At 39.7% G+C, this 25976-nt stretch overlaps 1 protein-coding gene across 1 annotated transcript in view; it reads right to left on the reverse strand.

Moving 5' to 3' along the window:
• The window catches only part of TACR3 (tachykinin receptor 3), a 58731-nt gene that overhangs the window by 12383 nt on the left and 20372 nt on the right, over positions 1-25976 (reverse strand). Inside the window, exons 2-3 of the mRNA XM_087724170.1 lie at positions 18536-18724; positions 17199-17349 (exon numbers count right to left, since the gene is read on the reverse strand). Coding sequence (XP_087580296.1) covers positions 17199-17349; positions 18536-18724 — 340 coding nt within the window. The remainder of the gene's footprint in view (positions 1-17198; positions 17350-18535; positions 18725-25976) is intronic.

Genomic DNA, 25976 nt, shown 5'->3' on the forward strand with positions numbered 1-25976 from the left:
AAAACGCTCCCCCTTTGGTGCAGGAGGCTGACTAGGCGACACCCACTATGGCCAAACCCACCAGGGGCCACACCCACCAAGCAACGGGGCAGCGAACCCATTGCGGCAATTTTTGAAACCCACTCCTGGGTATCCAGACTGCTTTGCACCACTGCAGAATCAGCCATTTGCTTCTATCACACTTGTTTTGTGCATTCATTGCAATCATTTTCACTACAATCATTTTTAAGGTGTAGTTGGAGCCCAACAAACCTGAAGGACCGTGAGGTGGGAGGGAAAGGTTACATTATATGTGTGTTTTGCATTCTGTTGCACTTCCTTGGCTGTACCAATACTTATTTATTTAGTATAAATGAATATTTATTTATTCGTTTGCATTTAGAGGCTGCTCAATTGCAACCATCACCAGGCCACTTACATTATAAAATTAAATAAACATATAGAGAGAAAAATCATAAATATTTGAAATGTTTTCCAAAATGCTCCTAAGAAACATAGACCTCCTAAGAAACATAGCACCTTATTTCCAGAACTGGCAGTTTTCAGTGATTTTCAGAATGCCATCAAGATGGGAATTGAACAGATTTCTTTTTGTGGGGAGGAGAGAAGGGTGTTGTATTCCAGAAGGCAGAAACGTCAACAAAGAAGCTATACTTTCTACCTCCTGAGGACCTAGCCAAGAGGCCTGGAAATAATTGAAGAGACTTAGAGGTATTCTTCTAGCTCTTACTGGGTGGTAATGTACAATTGAAGAGAGATGGCTCCCAGATATCCAGCACTAATTCTATAAATGGCTTCATAAATTATAACTATCATTTTGAATAGTACCTAAAAGCCAACAAGTATAGCTTGTAAACAAGTGTAGATAGTAAGGCATGGATAACAAATGGGCGTAATGTGATCCACTCGTTATTTCCTAATCTGCTGTGTTCTGGATCACCTGTAGCTCTGAGTGGACTTCAATGGCATTATGGATGACTTGTAGTAGCCCAGTACTGAGATAAGTAGCTTAAGTTGACAGAAGGATTATGTTCTCGGTAAGTGGTACATAAGATGGATCTTGTAAAGACCTTCCTGGCTACAGCTGCTGTCTACTTTGAGCTGTGAGTTCAGGATGTCCCTCTAATTTCATATTAATTTCAAATTGGGATGCACAATTCCATCCAAGACCAAAGATTAAAAATCCCCAGATCTAGGGCCCTAAATAACTACAGTTACTTGATCTTGGCACAATTGACCCTGAGCTTGTTTCTCCCCACCCAAATCCAAATATCCTTCAAATATTGGTTTCTGGCATTGAAAACATCACTTGGACAGCCTGGGAAGAATTATACTAGGTAGCATGGTGTACTGATATATTAGATCCTAAACCAATGGATAACTCAGGCATTGTTTTTATCTAAATGTTAAATGGGAGAGTAGAGGGCATTGAGCTCCAAGGCAGTCCATTAGTTCAACATCTATCCCCATCAACATTTATTGGAACTGGCCCCAGAAGAAGGAAAACCACTGTAAAAGAGTGCCATCTATGTCAAAACTGAACAGCCCTCTTCAACAGATGGGGAGGAATACAACATCATCTATCTCATCTATCTATTTCAACAGTTCCAAGAAGACTCCACTCCACTCAGGTGACCCTGATGACACAGATAAACCTCCAGGTGACCTTAATGACTCACTAAACTAATGCAATTGACCATCAGTCTGTAAGGAGTATAAAACCTTCCATTCTCCACCATCCAGTCAGAGCTGAAGAAGCTTCTTGGATGAGAAGCAAAACATCTTCAAAGAAAAACCAAAAAGTCCAATTGCCTCTTGAAAAAACAACCATGACCTGGATGACTGAGAATCTCCATAGACATTGAGGACAAGGATAGATGCATCATTCCCATCTACATTCCAAAATGATAATCAAAGAGTGATCAATGTCATTTCGACACGACATTCTGACCTAAAACCCAACTGAAGCGTGTCCAAATCGTAATATGTAAGTCACATGTATAAATAAGATATCACCTATTCCAAGCTATTTAGCTCTCATCAGCTAGCCATACCCTTACTGCGATTTGAACCTGTGCTGTATTACATATTAGGCAGCTGTGTTAGCCACTAAGCCACAAGCTCTCCTCCTTTATCAGCTTATTATATATATAATTTCCCAAATGCCAAACTTATGCAAAGGTGACTCCTCTGGTCCTCTTTATGGTGAAATAGAAATATTCATCTTAGAATTAACTTTTTTGTTGTTAGTGTTCCACTTCAAAACACTAGTTCGTTCATCTTTAAATTTCATGGCATTCCAGGGCCACGTCTAGAGTACTATTTTCTTATAAAATTTTTCACCTGTCTTAATTTTCAGAAGTGTTTACTTTTCTGACTACATTATGGTATCTTTATTGAACAGAATGCTGCTGAAAATGATTTTTGGGCATAAATCATAGCATAATTTCCAAGGTAAATTACAACTCTACACTCCATTACTCCTTGTCCCAAGAGGAAACATCATTCTGTGCACATAACTGGAAGAATTACAGTTTCATTCATCAAAATGAGAAAGCCTTTGGTGATTGGTCAAATTGATTCAATGGCTCTGTAAAATGCTTCCCCTGCTTTGCTTCATAAGAAACAGGCAATGGTTTTTAACTGAACATTCAGATATTTCAATTTAAAGCACAAAGCATGTCAATATATATTTCTCTATGCATACATTTGTTTTTCTGACAAGATTGTTCAAATCACCACTCAGTCTTCAAGGTCACAGAGCAACAATTTTGGGCCAATCAATATGTCATTCCCTAATTTGTGAAGCTGCGATTATGACAGTTATTGCAAGATTAAATTGAGGAGAAGACAGGAAGAGAAGTAGGAATGAAAGCTGTTAAAAGATAACATTTCCTCTCTGATGGCTGCATCCTGTAAGGTGAAAAAGGTAAAAGTTCCCCTCGCACATATGTGCTAGTCATGCCTGACTCTAGAGGGCAGTGCTCATCTCTATTTCAAAGCCGAAGAGCCAGCACTGTCAGAAGATGTCTCCATGGTCATGTGGCTGGCCTGACTAAATGCCGAAGGTGCACGGAATGCTGTTACCTTCCCACCAAAGGTGGTTCCTATTTTTGTACTTGCACTTTTACATGTTTTTGAACTGCTAGGTTGGCAGAAGCTGGGACAAGTAACGGGAGCTCACTCTGTTACATGGCGCTAGGGATTCGAACCGCCGAACTACCAACCTTTCTGATCAACAAGCTCAGCGTCTTCGCCACCGTGTCCCCTTTGCACCTTGTATGCTGCATTAAAAATATAGCTTATTATTATTTTTCTAAATAAGCAAAGGATGTTATGGGACTCGCTCACAATTTGCCCCACATAAACTTTATGAGAATGATTACCGCAAAGAATAAAATCTGAAGCAAACTTGAATAATAGTCTTCATTGCAAGCACCTGCAAGGGAGTTCAGAGAATGGATTTGGCACAGGAGGCTCTGACTCAAAGCCAGCTGAGGCTGTAGAGAACTGTGAACAGGAGCTCTTACATGGAAAGATTTTGCATGGAATCCCACTTAACTCAATATTTCTGCTCATATTTAGGGGCTTATGCACATATTTTATTATGTGCATAATGCACATTTTTTCAGTTGTCTGCTGTATGGCCTGCAGCTCCCTCACACAATCTTTATTCCTCAAACACACTTTTATTGTGTCAATGACCATATGTTGGGAAAGGCCCATTGCAAAAGGGATCACTAAACCAAAAAGATTAAACTAAATGAATAGAAAATGAATGAATTATGAATAATTAAATATTGTAATGACTTTATTTGTGAAGGGGTTCTTTTTTTTTTTTACTTTCCCGCCAACAATGCTTATTCTTTCATAACATGTACTCTCCCATAGATATGCAAATGTGCTTCATGAATGGAAGAGATAACAAAGAGGAAAATAAGCAGCAATGTGATGGGTTTGTTGCTGGTGGGCAAAAGAATTTAGGCTGCAAGCTGTGCACATAAAAGATAATATGCAAAACTTGTTATCTCTTCTAAGGAAGACAAGAGGGACATGGGGGCTCAGTGGCTAAGAAGCTGAGCTTGTCGATCGGAAAGGTCAGCAGTTCAGCGGTTTGAATCCCTAGCACCGCATAATGGAGTGAGCTCCTGTTATTTGTCCCAGCTTCTGCCAACCTTGCAGTTTGAAAGCACGTAAAAATGCAAATAGAAAAATAGGAACCACCTTTGGTGGGAAGGTAACAGCGTTCTGTGCCCCTTTGGTGTTTAGTCATGGCAGCCACATGACCACAGAGATATCTTCGGACAGTGCTGGTTCTTTGGCTTTGAAACAGAGATGAGCACCACCCCTAGAGTCAGGAACGACTAGCACATATGTGCGAGGGAAACCTTTACCTTTACCTTACTGCAGGGTACTTCTGACTGCCAGCTGCCTTCAATTTGTCAGTTCAAATCTCACCAGGCTCAAGGCTGACTCAGCCTTCCATCCTTCCAAGGTGGGTAAAATGAGGACAATTGGGGGCAATATGCTGACTCTGTAAACCACTTAGAGAGGGCTGTAAAAGCACTGTGAAGCGGTATATAAGTCTAGGTGCTAGTGCTATTTCATTCCAAGCGAAGAAGATACCCTATTTCATATTTCATAAAAGCAGCTTCCGAGTGTGCTTTCCTGAAATCTTTGTTGAAAGACCACCTTAAAAATTTATCCAGTCATGATAATTAGTCTAACTTTATTTCCTCTAATCAATTGGACTAAAAAAATGAAAATGTATTCTTCCTACATTTCTAACCTGCCAATCTGCAGGTAATAATCAGCATTTTTGGTGAAAGATGTGATAGTGGATTAAAAAAAATCTTTTCAGTCAGGGATTCTTGAAATATGAATTACGTCAGAAATTAAGGAATACAAAATTATGTATTTATATGTGGAACTCTCTAGGTCTATGGCACTTGTGCCACAGGTATCATGGGGAGCCATTTGTTAGGGTACACAAAGTGTTGCCTTGTCAGCTCCAGCACGTGCCAGCTGACTTCAGCCTTCATCTTTGGCCGTTTTTCACCCTCCGGAGGCTTCCCTGAAGCCTCCAGAGGACGAAAAACAACCCAAAACGCAAACGGGAAGTTAGGGAATGGACTTCCGGTTTGCATATTGGGCCATTTTTCTCCCTCCATAGGCTTCAGGGAAGCCTTCTGAACCCTTTGGAGAGCAAAAAACAGCTCTACGGGCAAACCAGAAATCCGTTCCCGAACTTCCGGTTTGCTCATAAAGCCGTTTTTTGCCCTCCGGAGTGGGTGGGGGAGGCCATTTTCATCCTCCCCAGGCTCCTAGAAAGCTTCTGGAGTTTGGGGAGGCAAAAAATGGGTCCATCACAGACCAAAAGTGGGGGGGGGAGGGCAGGGGCCATGCACACATAGTATTATGGGTGTAGGCATGCCCATTCATGACCCCTTTGCACTCCCCTTGCTTTTGGCACACGATGGCTAGCCATCACTGCTCTAGGTAAAGAAACATTATTAAGATATTATCAGAAGCTCTCCTTCCCTGAACAAACTCATTTCCTTATTAATTCTTACTTCTTAACAATATCTGTTTATGGGAAATATAGATTTGCCTCAACGTGGGATTTATCTACTTTGTATGCTGATTAGGAAGTTTTTACAATGTGAAACAACAGGCAGGAGAGGATTGTCTACTTTCTATTCATCAGCATTTATCTCTTATAAATGATCACCTCCCATCAGTCTTAAATTTTCCTTTCCCATGCAAAGTCAGATTAGACGGCCTAAAAGAGTCAGTGAGTGTATCCGGAGGACAGCAGTGATGATCAGATATTTGTTCTTAATTCTTCTGCGCCATGATAAGGTACATCTGTACCATCTTTTGCCTTATTTTATGATGACATTTATTTGGCAATGTGGAACTGCCCACCGCGAGACATTTATCAGCTGCCAAAGAATATTGCAGAATGCTGCTGTGTATTTGAAACATTGCCAGTACTGATTCTACAAGATAGATTTATTTCCCCCCCTTGCAGATGTGATTCATCACTGAAAACTGTGCTGATCTGACACATGTCCATCATTTATTTGGAATATTAGCTGGAATTGAATGGATAAAGCATTAGGAAATTTATTCTCTTCCATTGACATTAGGGAAGCGTGCCAGTGTGTGGAAACATATCTGCATCATCATGCTTGAAAACAATTAAGTACTAAGTTACACATCAATGGCACGTTGCCTCATTAAGTGTATAAATCATAGATTAAATGCTGGAAATTTAGTACATTGTTATTTTGTCTGCAGTTACAGATATCAGCATAATACAAGGAAATGAGGTGCAAGGAGCGTGCAAGTGCAGAAATGAAGGAATTAACAAGCTTAATTTGAATTAGAGATGAGAATGACAATGCAGATGATTCTCTTGCCTTTCTTATACTTGGAATGAGAAAAATATATATAGAATGGAGTCCTGATCTCGGGGAAAGATAGGAACAAAATCAATTCTTTCAAGGCATCTCCTCCACTGAAACTGATGAAAATAAAAGCAGCACAAATAAGTAACTATATTGCATTTAGAAGAATGAGCTTCCACAATTAGGTGGGGAAAAAACTTGTGGCCATAGACTAAATACAGCCAGTATTACTGAATTGGAATGAATGTGCTTACAGATAGAAGCTGAAGTTTCACTATCATTCCAAAGGTAATGAGCATTATTGGAAGACATTTCCTTGCTCTATTTCTCTTATTATTTATTTATTATATTTATGTATTATATTTGTTATTATATTATTTATGTATTATATTTGTTATTATATTTATTTATGTATTATATTTTTATTATAGTTATTTATTTATTATATTTTTATTATATTTGTTATATTTATTTATGTATTATATTTTTATTATAGTTATTTATTATATTATAGTTATTTATTATATTATAGTTATTTATTACATTTATTGGCTTCCCATTTTACCTTAGGGTAACTCTGAGCTTACAGTTATATCTCAGTTAAAATAAAAATGTTAAAATCAAACTTTAAAACTAAAGATCCATGGGGAGGGTGGGTGGTGGAGTGGGTGGAGGGAGGTGGTATCTGTTATTACTCAAATCAACCACCTCCATTGTGCTGTTTCCCCACTGGGGCACAGCCACATCTCTAAGCCTTACAAAAACCTAGGATGGTTGAAGCCAGATGTTCCAGTGGGCAGGAGCAACAACAGAGAAGGTCATCCTTCTGGACCCTGCCAGCCAGAATAACCGAGCTGACGGAATCCGCAGCACGCCTCCTTGGCCAGCACAAGTGGTACGGGCCAATCCCAATGGTTCACTGGAACCGGCAGTGACTCAGGCCTGTCACGTCCCCAAAACAGTTCTCGGCACCATCTTGTTTTTCACTTCTGTGCATGCTCAGAACAATTTTTATTGCACTGTGCATGTGCGTGCCGCACGCCCATGAGCAAACTGGCAGTAGTGCCTGCCGGAACCCACCCCTGGGTGAGATGATCCCTCAAATAACCTGGACCCATGCCCATGAAGGGCTTTAAAAGTGATAATTAACACTTTGAATTGCACCCGGAAGATTAATTGTTTGCCTCCCACTGAAACAACTGAAAATCCAATTTTATACTCCTAGGGATAATATACTATACTCTCCCCTCTTGAAGGGTCTAGGGAAAAAGAGGCCTTGGAGCCTGTAAATCCAAAGCTTCTGCCTAACAGTGTTGTTCCATATTGTTTTCCAAGCTAATTGCCATCAACAGGCCTCTTCCTTCAATCTATTTATGCCCCAGGGGTGGATTCCAACTGTTGCTACTGTCGGTTTGATCAGGGATGTGCTGCATGTGCGCGCTTAATGTGCGCTACATGTGAATGCGCAGTACTAAAAATGCTTCTGTGCATGTGCAGCAAATAACAAGAGAACTGGTTCGGGGGCGTGGCAAACCGAGTTACTATCTACTCAGTGGAACCGGGCCAAACCGATAGAAACCCACCTCTGCTATGCCCCATTTATAACCATCTAGGTGCGCAGTTCCAACATCCATGAAATATTTGCTAGTCAGAAGCCCAGCTTAAGAGAGTCATTCATAATTTTATTAATATATTGTATTTTATGACATGGCTGATCTTCCTGGGTAGTTATTTACTCAGATAGTTAAGAAGATGATGCAAGGGTTTCTTTTTTTGTTGGTCTCTCATACATTCATTAACCTGATCAGATTCAGCTGTATAATTGCTCCTAGGCTACTCATAGAGCTGTATAATGACTATTCTCAGTAGTAGTAGTCAACAGAGGAAGTGCTTCAGTAAGAAAACTTGCCCTAAATCTCAAATATATCACGTCTAAGTTAGCTTCATGATTCTCCTTTGGTAAATCCCATTAGAATTAAGAACTGAAGAAAGCTTCACAACTGCACACCTTCATAAGAATTGTGGGTGCTATTTCCTTTAGGTCAAATTTCTTAGGTCTAAAAAAGAAAGATATCACACAAATGGTTCACGCACTTCTGGTGCTATGAACACAGAGAGGAGAATAGGAATGCAGTCATGAACACGGTTCCAGCTTCTTAGTTATAGGTAAAGGTAAAGGATCCCCTGCACATGCGTACTAGTCATTCCCGACTCTAGGGGGGCAGTGCTCATCTCTGTTTCAAAGCTGAAGAACCAGCGCAGTCCGAAGACGTCTCCATGGTCATGTGGTCGGTATGACTAAACGCTAAAGGCGCACGGAACAATGTTACCTTCATAACTTGCATTTTTACGTGCTTTCAAATTGTTAGGTTGGCAGTAGTGCTAGGTTGGCAGAAGGTTACAGAAGGTTCTTAGTTATAGCCACTGCTTAAATTGTTTCTAATCCAATGCAGAGTCTCATCGTCTCCCTTCTGGGCTTGGCTAGTTTTAAGCAAAATGACATCCAAACAAGTCTATTAATGATTCCGAGAAAGGATTGTGACCAGAAATCTTTAAAAACAGCATAATCAGAACCCCCCCCCCAAAAAAATACAGAGAGAGTCTCCCTTTCACAGAATGACCCTGCCAAAAAGACCATCTATAATTAATACAGGGATAGGAAATAGGGTCATCTGGTCATCTCCAGATTCTTGGACTTCAATTTTCTCAACTTCCAGCCAGAACAATAATTAAAATGCCCAATGTGGGATTTTGCCAATTAAAATCTAACAGATTTGGTGAACACCAGGCTTGGAAGCTGAAATACAAGAGAAGTACAGATGGAATTCATAAATAATGTGGCAAAGGAACATCCTGGTTTTCCTAATATAATTTAGGATTAGTTATTTTATCTCTTTAAATTGTGGACATTTCTAGGATGCACTTCAAAGTTTTTGACAATCATCAGCGTAGAATTATACGTGTTAATGTCTGCTAAACAATTAAAACTTTGCATGGGAGAGTAAAGAATAGTGCATTTGCTCTGCTTTCTCCAGTGTCTTTTTTCATTATCTCTGGAAATTAGACAATAATTATTCAGACAGAATCCTGCTACTCTCATATAATCTCCTGGGAAAAATCTGTGTCCAAATTTATGCAGTGAAACCATACGACTGGCTGTTGTTATATGGTCACCATTCAAATTACTCTAATGTCTAAGCAAGAGTGAATCAGCAAACTGCACTGTAGGGTAAACATGATGTATTTTTGATAACATATTTTAAGAGTTAGATAGATTTAATTAATTCCTTCTCTTGTAGGACTACCAAAGTTAGACTAAAAAAAGTCTGGATGACGAGGAGGTGGCCCCACAAAATTAGACCTTGCTGCCTCTCTCTGCTCCATATAATTGTTCTACAGCTTTGGCAGCTCAGAGGTAGTCCAAGAGTCTTCTTCTTGTGAGGACACATGGTGAACATTGAGGACAGAAGGGAAAGAGATAACATGATTGAAATAGTTAAATATATTCAAGGAGTGAATAAGCTTCTAGAAGGCAGAACTTTCAATATTAAGCAAAAGAATGGGACTTTGAGAGGATATCAACAACTCTATTTAGCTCCATAATTAGGCATCTCAAAAAGATGGGGGCGGGGAAACAAATGATGACATCATTTGACATGGCATGACATCATTGTGTAAGCAGCATGCTTTGCATACTTGCATCAAACATCATGATGTCATTCGTCTGATGTTGTAATGCCATTTTGTAATGAGTGCCTCTGTATGATAACTAAACTGTACTAATGATATCCAGTTAATTTTATTACTCCCTATATAGTCACTTTGTAAAGTATAAATTCTCCCATAGTAAAAATTGTACTTTCCTAACAAAGTTTAGAAGGGCTTGAGAGACTACATCCAACTCTGAAGCACCAGAGTTGGTGCTCAAATGTAATGTGTCTTACTTTGATTGGTAAGAATCTCAGAATAAGATATGTTGAGTGATTATATTTTTGTCAACCTTAGGCATACATTTAAGGTTTATGGAATTTGTAAAATATTCATTTTGCTATCAAATATGGCCCCAAACTTTGGAAATGTCGCCAACTACCAGGAACATATTATCATATGTGGTGGACATGTAGACACGCAAAAAGCTATTGGGTTAAAATACAATCATGGTTAGAGAAAATGATACATCAGCCCATAGAATTTAAGCCAGAGATATTCTTATTGGGTATTCTACCAGAGAAATATACTAAAGAAGACTCATATCTGATTGTACAAATAATAACAGCAGTAGAATTATATTTTCACAAAATTGGAAAGCAGACAAAATCCCATCAGAAGGAGAGATAATAAAGAAGATATTAGATTGTGCAGAAATGAATCGGTTAACGTTGAGAATAAAGGAGAAAGAGGAATCAGTGTACTACAGGATATGGGAGTGATTTTATGATTGGCTTGAATAAGATACAAATAGAAAGAGAAAGAAACAAAGCACAAAATAAATAACTTAGATGACACATTATTAAATCAGGGGGAGGGGAAATAAGAAAGTATGAAAATGTAAATATACAGGCAGAAAAATGATATGAATTGACAAATGTTAAATAGCAATTATAAGAATGTATATTTAAGAATGAATTTTAAAGAAAAAATAAAGAACTTTTTTAAAAAAAATGTAATGTGTCTTACATTGATTGGTAAGAATCTCAGAATAAGACTTGTTGAATGATTATATTTTTGTCAACCTTGGCAATACATTTATGGTTTATGGAATTTGTAAAATATTCATTTTGCTATCAAATATGGCCTCAAACTTTTCCTCTGTTACACTGTGGCCTTTCCACTTTATCTTCATAGTCAGCCCCCAGATAATTCCTAAAAGCTGGAAGCCTTTGGTACAAGAAAATAAGCTGACAGCAATAATCCATAAAACTCTATTAAAAAAGAATTGGTTGTGACTTTTGTTACATTTCATGTCATTTTATAATCTGAAAATAGTGTCATGTATTGTTGTGGAGAAAATAGGAGAAGGAATGACTATTAGAATATTAGGTATGTTTGCCTTGAGTTTTTTTTTCTAAGAATAATATAGGCAGGATAAGAATAAATACTGTAAAACATATATAAAACTTCAATGTGGCACTCTTGATTGGCAGATCCAGCATATATATGAGATAACATGGATGATCAAGTATTAAGCAAATTGGTCAGACTTTCAGAAATAATTTTATTATGAGCAATGTTTATATATGTTTGTATATGTATGTGTGTATGTATCAGTGGTGAGATTCCAATAATTTAACAACCGGTTCTGTACCCTAATGACCAGCTGTTTAGGCGTGGCTCAGTGGTCATGTGACTGGGTGGGCGTGGCCAACTCAACGTCACTCAGGTCGATGGGTGCTTCACCTTAGCTGTTACAATGAAATAAGAGTTAACCGGAGAGGCAGTTTCTGTAAGCAGCGCAATAAAGATGAGGCTAGAAACAACACCAGAATGTTTCCTTCCTGCCTTCCTTACAGGATTAGCTCTGTAAAGTGGAAAAAAGCAAAAAGAGATTTATTCCAACAACCGGTTCTCCGAACTGCTTAGAAAGTTAACAACCGGTTCTCCCCAAATAGGTGCGAACTGGCTGAATCCCACTACGTGTGTGTGTGTGTGTGTGTGTGTGTGTGTGTGTGTGTGTACATATGTCATTAGAACATGAGCAGTAGAAACTGGATTTTCAACAAAAATTCATTTCAAACGTTTATACTTGAATTTCAATCATGGTTTCAGAGAGCCCTCACCCTTTTCTAATCAGTGCAGCACTGCTGTCTCTGTAGCCAAGTTATTAAACTAGCTGTTCATCTTTTAAATGTTAAATTTGTCAGCTAAGCCGAAGAAGCCTAAGATCTTGACTTAAGTTAAATGTTACTAAAACCATTTTTAGCGGCGTATCCATGAAAATTTCAGCGTGAGAAAAAGAGAGGTGCACCATATTTCAATTTCAACCATATTTCAATGACCTGCTAACATTTATTTTGCAGGAAAAAAAGAACGATCAATTTGCATCTGATGTTCCTGATATATTATATATGGACTATATGTCTGGGTTTGTTTTGGATCTTTCAAGCGTGTGTTGATTCATGCTGATTGCCTGTGGAAGTCTCTAAATTTTCCTGGAAAGGTTTTGTAAATCATTTTCCATTGTCTCCTTCATACTTCATGCTAAGAGAGGGACTGGCCCAAGGCCATCCAGCTAACTTTGTGCCTAAGTGGGGACAGGGTTTTATTTCCTTTTGACCCCCAAAATTTTGCTTGGGCCTTATTATTGGAGGGGGGCTTATTCGTTTGGGGTTTCCAGGTGGCTGCTCTCTTGCGAGCGGGCGCCCGAAGAGCTGGGCACAGCCTAGGGACAAATGACTGTGTTGTGCTGTCGCAGCAGCGCAACAAAGCCACCATGAGGTGACCATGAGGCAGGGAGGCACACAAGCTGGAGGCAGAACAAGTGCTCGTGCAACCTCTCTTTCCAGCTGGACAGAGCACCACTCACTGACCCAGTAATACCCCAAAGGCGCTAAGCCCTGTGGCGCTCTGCCCTGCTGGAAAGAGAGGTTGAGTGGGCAGAGTGCCATGCAGCTTAGCACCTTTGGGATATTACTGGGGCGGTGAGTGGCGCTCTGCCTGGTTGGAAAGGGGCATTGCCGGGCAGCTGCTTATAAGAGCAGCTGCCCAGCAACCCCCCGCTCCAGCTGGGCACAGCGCCACCCACCAACTTAGCGATATCCCAAAGGTGTCAAGCAATGTGAGCACCTTTGTCCTCCCTCCCCCCGGGATATCAGTAGGTTGCTGAGTGGCGCTCTGCCTGGCTGGAGGTGGTGGGTTGTCCAGGGGGCTTATTATTGGGGGAGGGAGTATATTTTTGCCCACAGGAAAAATATGGCATGGTCTTATTATCAGGACATGTCATAATTTCAGGGAAACACGGTATGCATACCCTTCTTGAGTTCCCCATATTAACTGATTTTCATGAATCCACTGTCTGCAGTCCCAATATTCTTATATCAATGGGTTGAAAATGGGTGGCCTTCAAATTCCAGAAACATTGAGAAACATTGTCTTAGACTGTTTCAATCCCATTGACAAAACTGTTGAAGGAGAATAGGAGGGCCATTTCCCACCATAAACCATTTACCAACCTCCCAAAACCTTATTGGGCAACCATTCCTTTCCAGTTACTCAGCAAAATATCTAGAAAATCAAAAAGGTTTTCAATTCTGATCGCTTAAGGTGATTTTTTGGTGGTATTTTTATGAAGCTCAGATTCAGAGAAATTGTAGGCACTGTACATTTATTGCTTCTCTCCAAAACTGCTGTTCTCCAATCAGTCATCAAATGCATGTTGAGACAGAAAAGTGCTAGCTGTGCTTCTGAAATTGACAATGTTCCACTAATGAAAATGGGGAAACTTATCACCCAAATGTTTCATCCCACGTGTTATGCAAAAGGCCATATACATATCCTGTCAAGAAGAAACAGGATGCCATTAAAGCCATGGACAAAAACAAATTGATAAATGGGATCTGGGGTGATTTGTTCATTTTGTTCAGAGCATTTAAAAATCTATAGCAAAGCCAGAGTCAGAACAGTGGAGAGGGTTATGGTCCAAGATCCTGCATTATTAAAGTAGTAACTGAAGATGAGTTCATTTTAAGCATAATTTGGACATTTTTTAAAAAAATCTCTTCATCATAGAGACAAAAAGAAACAAAGGAGAAAAAGAAAATTAATAAACGAATGGGGAAAAAGGTAACATAGTAAAAAAAATTGATCCCTATTCATATGATTCATGCATATTTTGCAGAATTCACACTTTAGAGCTCTTCATTACTGATCAAGTGTTATTGATCAAATATTTAAATATTTGCAGTAAAAATTTGGATTGCCCACAACATTGTAATGGCAGAATGTTTTATTATCATTAGGGTCATCTAAAATTCTTGGATTGCTCTCAGTATTGAAATGCATTTTTAAAATATATTATTAAACACTATTTAATATTAGATAATAAACAATAACAGATTATTATCAGCTACTTGCAAGGTTTCAAATAAATAGGATTTTACAATGGAAAGACGGTGCCATCCTGGATTTACAATTTTGGATTGATTAAACGTGTTAGCTCTCCCTGTATAAACTTGTTCTTTATTGACAAAATGAAATGACTGATCAATATTACTCTGCATGGTCAAGGTTTAATGCTGTCTGTATTGGAAAATAGTGACTTGGAGTGGAATTAGATGCTTTAGGGGATGATTTAATGCCAGTGTAGTCATCCCTCTTCGTTTACAAAGGACAAGCTCTATTGGCAAGTTCACTAGAGAAGAATCTTCCATTTGCAGCATCTTGTTTTGAAGGGTAGGGAATTGGGCGCACTCCAGATATTGAACTATGATCCCTATTAACTCCACCTAGCATGGTCAATGGTGAGGCTCTGCAATAGCTGCAATTCAAAACTGCAAAGGTTGTAAGCATCTCCATCCAAATACAATTTAATGATAAAGAGATTCTAAAGTTGTCCCTAAAGAGGACTCCCAAGAATGCCATCAACAGCCAAGAACACAAGCTAAAGGATCACAGAAGAAATCTACTAGAGTTGTCAATCAAGGCTCACATTATCCTACTTCTGACATATTATGCAAGGACCTAGCTTTCAGGAAAAGGTTCTCAAACTGGGAAAGGTGGAAGGAAGCAGAGAAGATAACAACTGGCATCAAGGTGGATAGATTCAGTTATACTGTTGGAAGACCAGGTTAGGAACAGATTGTCATGAAGAAAATTTACCTAAGTGATCACTAGGAATAGAAACTTGACTTGATGGCACATAATCAATCAATGAGCAGAGAGGCAAGTTATCTAACTAGTCTTCTCCTTTGTTGCAAGACACAATTGTTTTAAATGAATAGCAATTTTTAAATTTATGAATGAATACAATCTACATATGCACATGAGCCTAATCCTGGGAAAGATTGAGGGCAAAAGAAGAAAGGGACAACAGAGAATCAGGTGGCTGGATGGAGTCACCGAAGCAATAGATGTGAGCTTAAATGGACTCCAGAGGATGGTAGAAGACAGGAAGGCTTGGAGGTACATTGTCCATGGGGTTGCGATAGGCTGGACATGACTTTGCAACTAACAATAATAACAAAATTATTACTTCCTATAAAACATAACATTTGCTGCTAAATATTTAAAAACCAGTTTTGCCATCTGTATTTCAATCACTGATTAGTGCACCTCAGATGACCTCAGCTGTCAGCTGGGTCACAATATTCCAGAATTAACAATTGGCTGTAGTAAGCTGGTGCGAGCCATATTCAGCACATCACTGCATAAGACACTGTATCTTCCTTTCTTGGGAAATAAGTAGCAAATCAAAATGGAAGATCTTACTGCATTACTTGCCCCTACTAGCAGCAACCACTAAAACATACCAAGAACACATTTTATATTATAATAGGTTACAGCAAGAGGAGAAAAGAGAACTCCATGACATTCTGGGAACATCAAGGTCTAGACTTCTGTTTTATCACATACAAAGAAGAAAGGTCTATTAAATGAGACAAATGTTAGGAATTTAGGACTTTAATCAGGAAATCATCACATGAGGTTGTACTGGAATGCACCACGAAATTAGTCAGTTACGCTGCATAAAATTTCTATCACCTGGTATTTCCAATTCCAAATGCATTAGAAACCGTTTATATGTGAGTGCCTACCAATGTAACTTAAATCCTGAAAACTTCATTAAAGTTTTCTTTTAAAGTGAAGATACTATATAACATGACAGCCGGAAAATAAATGAGGCAATAAAGAAATGAAATATAGGCAATGTCAATACAGTATTCTATTTGTCTTAAATCAGTTTTGCTATTTGCATGAAAAGTGGTGCAGCGAGATGGATTAAAAAAAAAAAACACCAATGGTTTTGAATGATAAAAGGCTGGGAAGATACATAAATTATTGTTGCTACTAATCAGACACTTTCTTACTGAATAGGGCTCTTCCTGCTCATTCTGATCACTGAGGGGGCTTGCTGAACATCCCAACCTTAAATGAAGTGTGTGGATCAGAGGATATGTCTTTTCTGCAGCTGCTCCTACATTGTGGAGCATGTTTCCATTGGAGAACTACATGGTATCAGTCTTTCTGACCTTACAGAAGATGCTGTAAGACCATTATGTTGTGGGTCTATGGCAATTCACCATGGCCAACTGCTGCAGGACAACTCACTGTGGGATAAGAGTTACACTAATATCAAAGAAATGGTACAATACTTAAAGCAGTGTTTCTCAACCTTGGCAACTTGAAGATGCCCGGACTTCAACTCCCAGAATTCCCCAGCCAGCATTTGGGGAATTTTGGGAGTTGAAGTCCGGACATCTTCAAGTTGCCAAGGTTGAGAAACACTGACTTAAAGAAAGGATGCAAAAGGAGAGACAAAATGAAATGTGAATGGCAAAAATTAAACTTTTTTTTAAATTTAAATAATTAAATGGAATTGTTAAAATGTCCAGCAGCGAGTTGCCCTGCGATGAGTTGGCCATGTGGGTTGCAGCAAGTTTTTCCCTATTTTTCAGTGAGCTTTTGGCCAGGAATGAAAATTTGGGGAGCCATCCTTTATCTCATGACCTTATTTTTAACGATTTAATAATATTTTGTACACCACTTACAGCCTGAAGATAGGGGTAGTTTATAAACATTGTAAAATCCATTAATAACTGGTCAACAAAAAAAGCTGAAGTTTCACAGTACCTTTCTCTTAGCTTTCAACTGTTCGTGGTATTTGTCAGAAGTATCACCTGGGATCTCTCCACCCCACAGCGTGATTCCAACAATTGTATAAGTGATGCCCATGACAAGCAGCGGGAAGCAATAGACCAACACAATCACAATGATATGATACCTAGAAGAGAAGAACATGAGCCTGACACCAAAAAAAACACGTCTTTTAAAAAATGCTGTCATTTGTGCTCTTAAAAGCAACCAGCATCCCTCGTGAATATGATATCAGAACTTGCAACAGTTCAAAATCAGTCGGGGACATTTTAAATAGTATTGATTTCAATATACGTAGCTGTCATTAAATAAAAAAATTACACAGATTGATTTCATTGCAAAAGAGTGGAATTAAGAATGTCAAAGATGTAATGTCTCACAAATTCACACATAGACCATGATTTGCTATAATACGCAAACTAGCTCCCCAATGCAAGCATGTCTGTGTCATATCTACTATTTGTTAATGCTTCTATTCTGTTTTATACTCTATTCTGGCATCATACGCCTTTCCCCTCCACACAACCCATTCAGACACACAAATGCAGTCACTTCTACAGCACAATATTCCATGCATCTGATGAACTATAATATGCTACATTACCAGTTACCGTATTTTTCAGAGTACAAGACTCATGTCCCCCCCCAAAAAGAGGGTGAAAATCTGGGTGCATCTTATACACTGAATACAGCATTTTTGGCCTCCAAAACCTCACCCTCCTTTGCAAAAATAGCCTTTAGGAGGTTTCCAGAGTGCTCCTGGGGGCTAGAAAGGACAAAAATGAGTGAATAATGGACCGGGTTTTTTGCTTGTTTTTGCCCCCCAGCCCTCAGGAGCACTCTACAAACCTCCGAAACACTATGAATGTCCCTTTTTTTTTTACAAAAAACATGCCCGTTTTCACAAAAAATGGGCTGTTTTTGGGAGGTCTGCAGAGTGTAAAAACTTTTTTTAAAAATTTGCCTCTTCAAAATCTTGGTGCGTCTTATACTCCAAAAAATATGGTATATAGTAACAGACTTACTCCTATTTAAAGTGATACAGAACTCTATATGAGTTTTCACAGATGGAAAACAAAGCCATGTAACACTTCTCCAAGTCTTCATAGTTCTATTTTGGGAATGGCTAATGTAAGAATCTGATTTGGAACGATCTTATTTCATAACATCTGAGATTTGCAATCTACTTCTTCCAGAGGTTGGTTGCTCCCGGTTTGGCCCAATTCAGCTGAACCGGTCTGCTATGATAGGTATTATATTTCTATGCAAAAGAAGCATGCAAAAATACACAACTATTTAAAGTATTGACTTACGTAAAACGTTGTTTCATACCACCCGGCCAGGAAACATAGCACAGAATTCGTCCTGGCACCACTTGAGTCTTAGCAAAGAGACACTGAGGAAATGCGAGGAGGAAGGCTAGAATCCATATACTTGCAATCACTACTTTTGTAGCAGTGGCAGACAGCCTGGGCTTCAAAGGATCAATAATGGCCATGTATCTGTTAAAACAAACAAATAAACAAAGCAACAACCAGTGAACAGCAAGAAATTATTACGGAAGTGTAGAAGTATAGATAGTAGCAGAATGAGGTGGCTGGATGGAGTCACTGAAGCAATAGGCATGAGCTTAAATGGACTCCGGGGGATGTTAGAGGACAAGAAGGCCTGGAGGAACATTTTCCATGGGGTAGCGATGGGTCGGACTTTGCAACTAACAACAACAACAAATAGATAGTAGGAAATTGTAACTTGAGGGCTGCTGTTTTGTGCTGAATCACAATAGGCTTCTTCAATGTGACCCTTGCAAAATGCCATATTGCAATTCTCTGCATGCCTGGCTCTGTGAGTTCGATTCCAACACATAGATGACTCTCTGATTATGTGTCTCGTGATAATCTCTGACAATGTCTCCAATCATCAGGCTTGGCTGAGGGCTGCCATTCACAAGACAATAGCTACTTTTCTGTATGAGTGAAGCCTGTGCAAATTCACTGATGCTATATTTCAATATAAAAAGTTGTTCCTTGAAACTTTTTTTTGGTTCATCTGTTTTCTTTTTATAATTCCCTTTCAAAATTCCCTTACTTTTTTTTATTTAAAAAAGTTATACAGCTGCCCATCTTGTAAAACACAACTCTGGATGGCTCACAGTAATAATAACATCAAAACCATGGAAACCATGAAAATCAGGTAGCTGACCTACCATGTCCAATTTGCCAATCCATACAATTCTTATCCTGTACTAGGGACTTGGGGGGAGGGGGGAGACAGATCTTCACAGCTTTATGGAAGGCTAAAAGTGGTGTGGTGGAACTGTCAGATCCCAAGGGGGAAGGTAGAACCACTGTGGAGATCCTACTACAGAAATCCATGCTTCTTGGATTCCATTTAAGATGGCAGCACTTAGAGGCATGGTGTTAAATGTGATTTCATTGAGGGCCGCATATGGATTGTGTTTGACCTAGGGGGGATGGGATCAACATGGCCAGGGTGAACATGGCCAGCTTGATGTCACTTGTGTCATGGTGCCTGTGGTGGCCAGAGCACTCTGCCAGTGAAAACGGGCTCCCAAGCTCTGTTTTTGACTGCAGGAGTCTCCTGCAACCCTCTGCCAACAAAAATGGAGCTCGTGAGAGCCGCGGATGGCACTTACGAGCTCCGTTTTCAGCTGTGACTGCCTCCTGCAACCCTCTGCACACAGCCCTCCTGAGCTCTGTTTTTGCTAGCAGAGGCACCATGGGCCGGGCAGCCTTGTGGGTCAGATGTAAGCACCCCACGGCCCAGATCCAGCCCCTGGGGCCTTGATTTTGTCATCCCTGACTTAAGGGATGGGACCAGTGATGGGTTTCAATTTATATTACTACTGATTCACTCGTGCACACGACACTTTTGCACATGCAGGTGCAGGATGGGAGTAACCTCCTGCAGCTGCCACTACTGGTTCACCCAATCCGGGCTAAACTGGCAAAAACCCACCTCTGAATGGGACCTGGAGCATGGCTACCCTTTCCATCTAAATTGCTGTTGTTAATCTTCTGTAGTTAGTTATTAATCTAATTCAAGGTACTGGCTTGACCTTTAAGAAGTACCTAAATTTTACTTCATTCCAGATATACTTTATAATCCTCCTTAGGAGTTCTTCTGTGAGTAAGTCTGAGAAGGGAGATGCATATATGACTACCAATTGGGAAATATATTTTTTAGTGATGGTATCGAACTTATGAAAATCATATCCCCAGTGTGACTTCTCTGATGTTCTCTTACTATACCAATCATTACTCTTTATTTTCCAAGGCTTGCAAACCTATGCACATTTTAACTAACTTAATTTTATCTATAGCAATGCTGCATACCTTATTTACTGTTTTACTTGCTAAATCCAATATGTTTTAATGGTTGCTGGATAGATTTTTAAAATAATAATAATTATAAATCTCTAAAGGGACGGCGTATCTACCCAGATGTTAATATTGTAAAATCTGAGCAAAAAAAGAAACAACATTGTATTTTAAGCTGCCTTCATTATACTAATGTATGTGGAAGGCAGGAAATAAATTTGAGGAAAACATAAACAAATCTTGGTTCTAATTCTTTCTCCATTCTTTCTTTGTTGCATTGGATTATTTCATTATACATTAAAAAACATTGTTGTCCAAGGCTTGTAACATAAATCTATAAAAATTAAGGGGAACTCTACTTTCTCCATGACATATACATATGCATCTTCTCATTCACAGTAAAAGCCTGTTCAAAGGCCTTGGTTTGCATAGTCAAATTGGGCTTCTTGCCAGGGGTGGGTTGCTGCCAGCGTCACTGCCAATTTGCTTCACATGCGTGCCTACTGCATGTTGCTTGCACATGCGCAGTTGCCTGTACATTGTTCTGTGCATGGGCAGAACATTATAACATGACTAAGAAACATGCCAGCAACGGCATGGGTGACCGGAGAACCAATTTGGGGGCATGTCCAGCCTGCTGCCCCTACTGGTTCGGTGACCCAGTCCACTACAATTTCCACTACAGGTTCGCCTGATCCGGTGCGAACTGGTAGCAACCCACCTCTGGTTCTTGCTCTCCTATATTGCTCCAAACCTTTCTGTTTGGGAATTTTAAATGCACAACACTGTTGAAAAGACCACACAACAAGGGTCTTCATAGCTAAGTGCTTACCAACATCTAGGATTTATACGGAATCTGTTCTAGACCATCCCAATTCCTCTTCCTGTTGCTCCATTTACAAAGTCAATCTAGTCTATGAGAGGGTACAACACTGAATATTCACTTGTCTGATTAATCTTTAAAGGTAAATGTAAACATATGTGCTAGTCTCTAGAGGGTGGTGCTCATCTCCGTTTCAAAGCCGAAGAGCCAGCGCTGTCCAAAGACATCTTGGTGGTCATGTGGCCGGCATGAGTAAATGCCGAAGGTGCAGGGAACACTGTTACCTTCCCACCAAAGTGGTCCCTATTTTTCTACTTGCATTTTTACATGCTTTCGAACTGCTAGGTTGGGAGAAGCTGGGAAAAGTAACGAGAACTCACTCCATTATGCGGCACTAGGGATTTGAACCACCAAACTGCTGATCTTTCTGATCAACAAGTTCAGCGCGTCTTAGCCACTGAGCATTTAATTCAGATGCAGTGGGAAGAAAAGTGAAAGGTCTTAGAAGACATCACATCTCGGGTTGGACCTCAGAAAGACCTTTCTAATATACAAGCTATTAGTCCATTGAACAAGTGGAGCATGAGGTGATGAGTTCTCTTTCACTAAAGATATTCAAACAGAGACTGGATGGTCATGGCATATCATATACTGAGCAGGTTCAATTCAGATGACCAGCAATGTCCTTTCTGATTCTTATTTTTCCTATGAGTAATAAAATACTTCCAGTGAATCAAATGTAACATCAGGGTTCATGAAAACAGCATTCATGAGCCCCAAGGCCCTTCTATGTTTCCAAATTTATTCATGGTCTGATAGATGATAAGGATTTTTAAAGTACCAAAATCCAAATTGAGCAGCCTCGTGATCATGGCTGTTTTGTGACCAATTTGATGGTGGAATTTGGGAACCCACAAAGTAGGTAACCTCTGACCTGGGAAATATGTTATTTATAAGGACCTTCAGGAATGCTGAGAGCATTGTATGTGGTTATAGGACCAACTTCCATCTGAATTGAAAAGTAAAAAATGAAAGATAATTTGCCTCAGAAAGATAAACTATACCAAAGGGTAATTCTGAAGAAAAACTTTAAATTGCATGGCTCTTTTCTCAAAAGCAATATTTGCTATATTAGTAACTCCCCAGGTTATTCAAAGAAAAGTATAGGATGTTTTTAGCCATTTTTCAAAGACACAATTCCTGAATATTAATTTTGTGAATTCAATGTTTTCCTGATCTAGTTTTCTATGTCTGCTTTAAAAATATGACACCTGAGTTCATTCCTGAGCAGATTGACTAGACAAGCAAAATTTCAGAATGATTTTGAGAAATTATGTCCATTTTTGTATTATTATTGGAGTAACTTTCACAACTTTTTTCCTTCTCAGGAAAATCTCTCCTTCTAAGATAGAAATGGTAATGTTAACACTCACAGTCTCCAGAATTTTCCCAATCCTTTTTGTTCTATCAAACATCTTTATTATATTCATAAAGATTTAATTTTTTTCTGCTTGGATTTCTACGGGCAATAAAATTTGCCAATAAAAACTGAATCTATACTTTGATAATATAATACTCTGTTAGTGACTGCTTTATATGGATAAACTAAAGGTACCTTATAAATATACATGGGGATAAAGAGAATTCATAAATGGCAATCAATTATGTATTTTTGACAGCATCTGCTCGAGTATACAATGTAACAAACATTACATAATTATTGTCAGGAATTGAACTGGGTAATGCAGGAACCAATGGTTCCCAGGCTTGGGAAAACTAGTCTTGGTCAGCATAACCTGTCTCCCATGAATATGAAGAGAATTGCCAAATATACAGTGGCTTGGGACGTGGTGCCTCAATGGCTAAGACTCTGAGTTTGTCAATCAAAAAGGTCAGCAGTTCGGCGCTGCCTAATGGAATGAGCTCCCATTATCTGTCCCAGTTTCTACCAATCTAGCAGTTAGAAAGCATGTAAAAATGCAAGTAGAAAAATAGGAGCCATCTTTGGTGGGAAGGTAAAAGTGCTCTGTGAGCCTTTGGAATTTAATCATGCTGGTCACATGATCATGGGGACGTCTTCGGACAGTGCTGGCTCTTTGGCTTTGAAACGGAGATGAACACTTTAAAAAAAAAGTGACACCCTAACTTTATTTTTTCTATTAACAAAGGATTTGAAACCTGGGCAAGTTATATAAGAAATCTTTTATCCATAGGTGTAGTCATTATGAGAACAAAATACCTCTTGGGACTACAAAATAATGCTTCAGAAATTACAACTTAGGGTTTGAGGCAGGTGTCAGGCCTGCAGTCATATTCCTTTTAGGATCTTTGGCCTGCCACATTCTCTATTATTTTACTATGCTGTTTCATTAGTGGAGTGATTGGGAGGGGGAATAGTAAGGAGTAGAATGTGTTGTCAAAATAAAACATTCTTTTCTAGAAGCTCAAGGTCATTCTTTGCCTCCGCACCTCTGCACCTGACCGGAACTAGGTGGGTGGAAATGTCAGTGTGGCAGTGGAAGATTGGACCATGTGATGGACTTGTGGGTGTGGGGCAAGATCATGAACTTTCAACTGGGTGGGAACCCCAGGAAGTTTTCAGATTTGGGTTTCCACAGATGTGCCGACATGTCTCTCTTAATAAATTGGAACTTTGAGGATTACTTTGCCTTGAACTCTGATTTAATTTTGGATGATATTTGGAACACTGATAGCAGGCATGAAATTTGCCTGGTACACCAGTTGCGACCCTACCTGAACCGGGAGGCTCTCACAACAGTCACTCGAGCCCTTGTGATCTCTAGGCTGGAATACTGCAATGTGCTCTACATGGGGCTGCCCTTGAAGAGCATCCGGCAACTTCAGCTAGTCCAGAATGCGGCCGCGCGAGTGATAGTGGGCGCACCTCGGTACGCCCACATAACACCCATCCTCCGCGAGCTGCGCTGGCTACCTGTTGATCTCCGGGTGCGCTTCAAGGTGCTACTTACCACCCATAAAGCCCTTCATGGTAGTGGATCTGAGTACTTGAGAGACCGCCTTCTGCCGATTACCTCCCTTCGTCCCATCAGATCGCACAGAGTGGGCCTCCTCCGAGTTCCATCCACCAGTCAGTGCCGACTGGCGACTACGCGGAGGAGAGCCTTCTCAGTAGCAGCTCCGACCCTTTGGAACGATCTCCCCGTAGAGATTCGCACCCTCACCACAGTCCAGAGCTTCCGCACAGCCCTTAAGATCTGGCTATCCCGTTAGGCCTGGGGATAAGATCTTCATACACCCCACCCGAATGTTGAATGAATGTTGTGTTTTACTGCTATTATTATTTGTACTCACATATTATTTTACGTTCTGTCTTGCACCCCCTTCCCATGAGTTGTAAGCCGCCCTGAGTCCCCTCAGGGAAAAGGGCGGCCTATAAGTGACAATAAAATACTAAAAAATACTAAAAATGCTATCATCTTTGCTATTGGTTCGGAACTGGGAGCACATGTGCATGGGGCACTTCTTCACATGCACAGAGCATCCTTGATGACATCTGGGCAGGTGGCGGAGCCTCCCACCATTGCCACTACCAGTTCACCCAAACCAGGGTGAACTGGCGGAATACCACCTCTGGTTTGAGAAGAGGGATAAACTTCATCCCCAGATCATGGCCTTGTCAATTTTCTAGAAAAAAGGCATTCTTATTTCAACATTTTTAACACTTCTTCATTTTCCTCCTGACTGTTGTTTTACTAGGTAGCTCTTATGAAGCTTCATGGTTATAAGTATATTACACTCCACTGGATGGTGAAAAAGCCATACATTCGGCAAACTGTTTTCCCCAGGCTAATGCTCGAGCTAAATTGTTTGCACTAGTAACACTTTCAAAAGTCAAGAATCCTCATGGTTTTTTTATGTATATCAGTTTAGTTTTATCAGTTATATGGAGGCAAAGGGATGCTAAATCATTTTAAGAATAACAAAGAATTTCATTTCCAGAGTAATTATATATTTGCAAATAAGAGCATTTGACTATTGAAAAAGTCAGAAAATTCATTGTGGTGTTTACTCTTCCTAGAAAGGAAAGTGAAACAGATTGTGGCATTAGAAATTATAAACCTAGGAAAAGCTACAGATGCAGCACAGGCATTGTTGTGCTGAGCGATTATGATCAGATATGATATGATATGATCAGAAATACTGGCCTGAATTCAATCCATGAGAAATTATATCCATTTGTTAGTATAAGAGGGAGCTATCAGACCTCAATTGCAAAAGGCAGAATAACCTTAGATGGTAACAAAGAGATATACAAAACTCCAATTCTTTCCCCCTGTATTAGTTCTCTACACTTCTGCAGTCCAGAATAGTATTTTTGAGTATTTGAGTATTTGAAAATTTATTTATAGGCCGCCCTTTCCCTGGGGGGACTCAGGGCGGCTTACAACTCAAAGGGAGGGGGATACAAACAATAACACATAAGGACAATACATAATTAAAAATAGAACACAACATTCATACCATTCGGGTGGGGGTGGGTTACATTCTTTAATCCCAGGCCTGACGGGATAGCCAGATTTTAAGGGCTGGGCGGAAGGTCTGGAGGGT

Source organism: Thamnophis sirtalis, unplaced genomic scaffold (assembly GCF_051295495.1).
Source record: "Thamnophis sirtalis isolate CommonGarterSnake01/CBP01778 unplaced genomic scaffold, rThaSir2_p1.2 scaffold_10, whole genome shotgun sequence".
Lineage (NCBI taxonomy): Eukaryota > Metazoa > Chordata > Lepidosauria > Squamata > Natricidae > Thamnophis > Thamnophis sirtalis.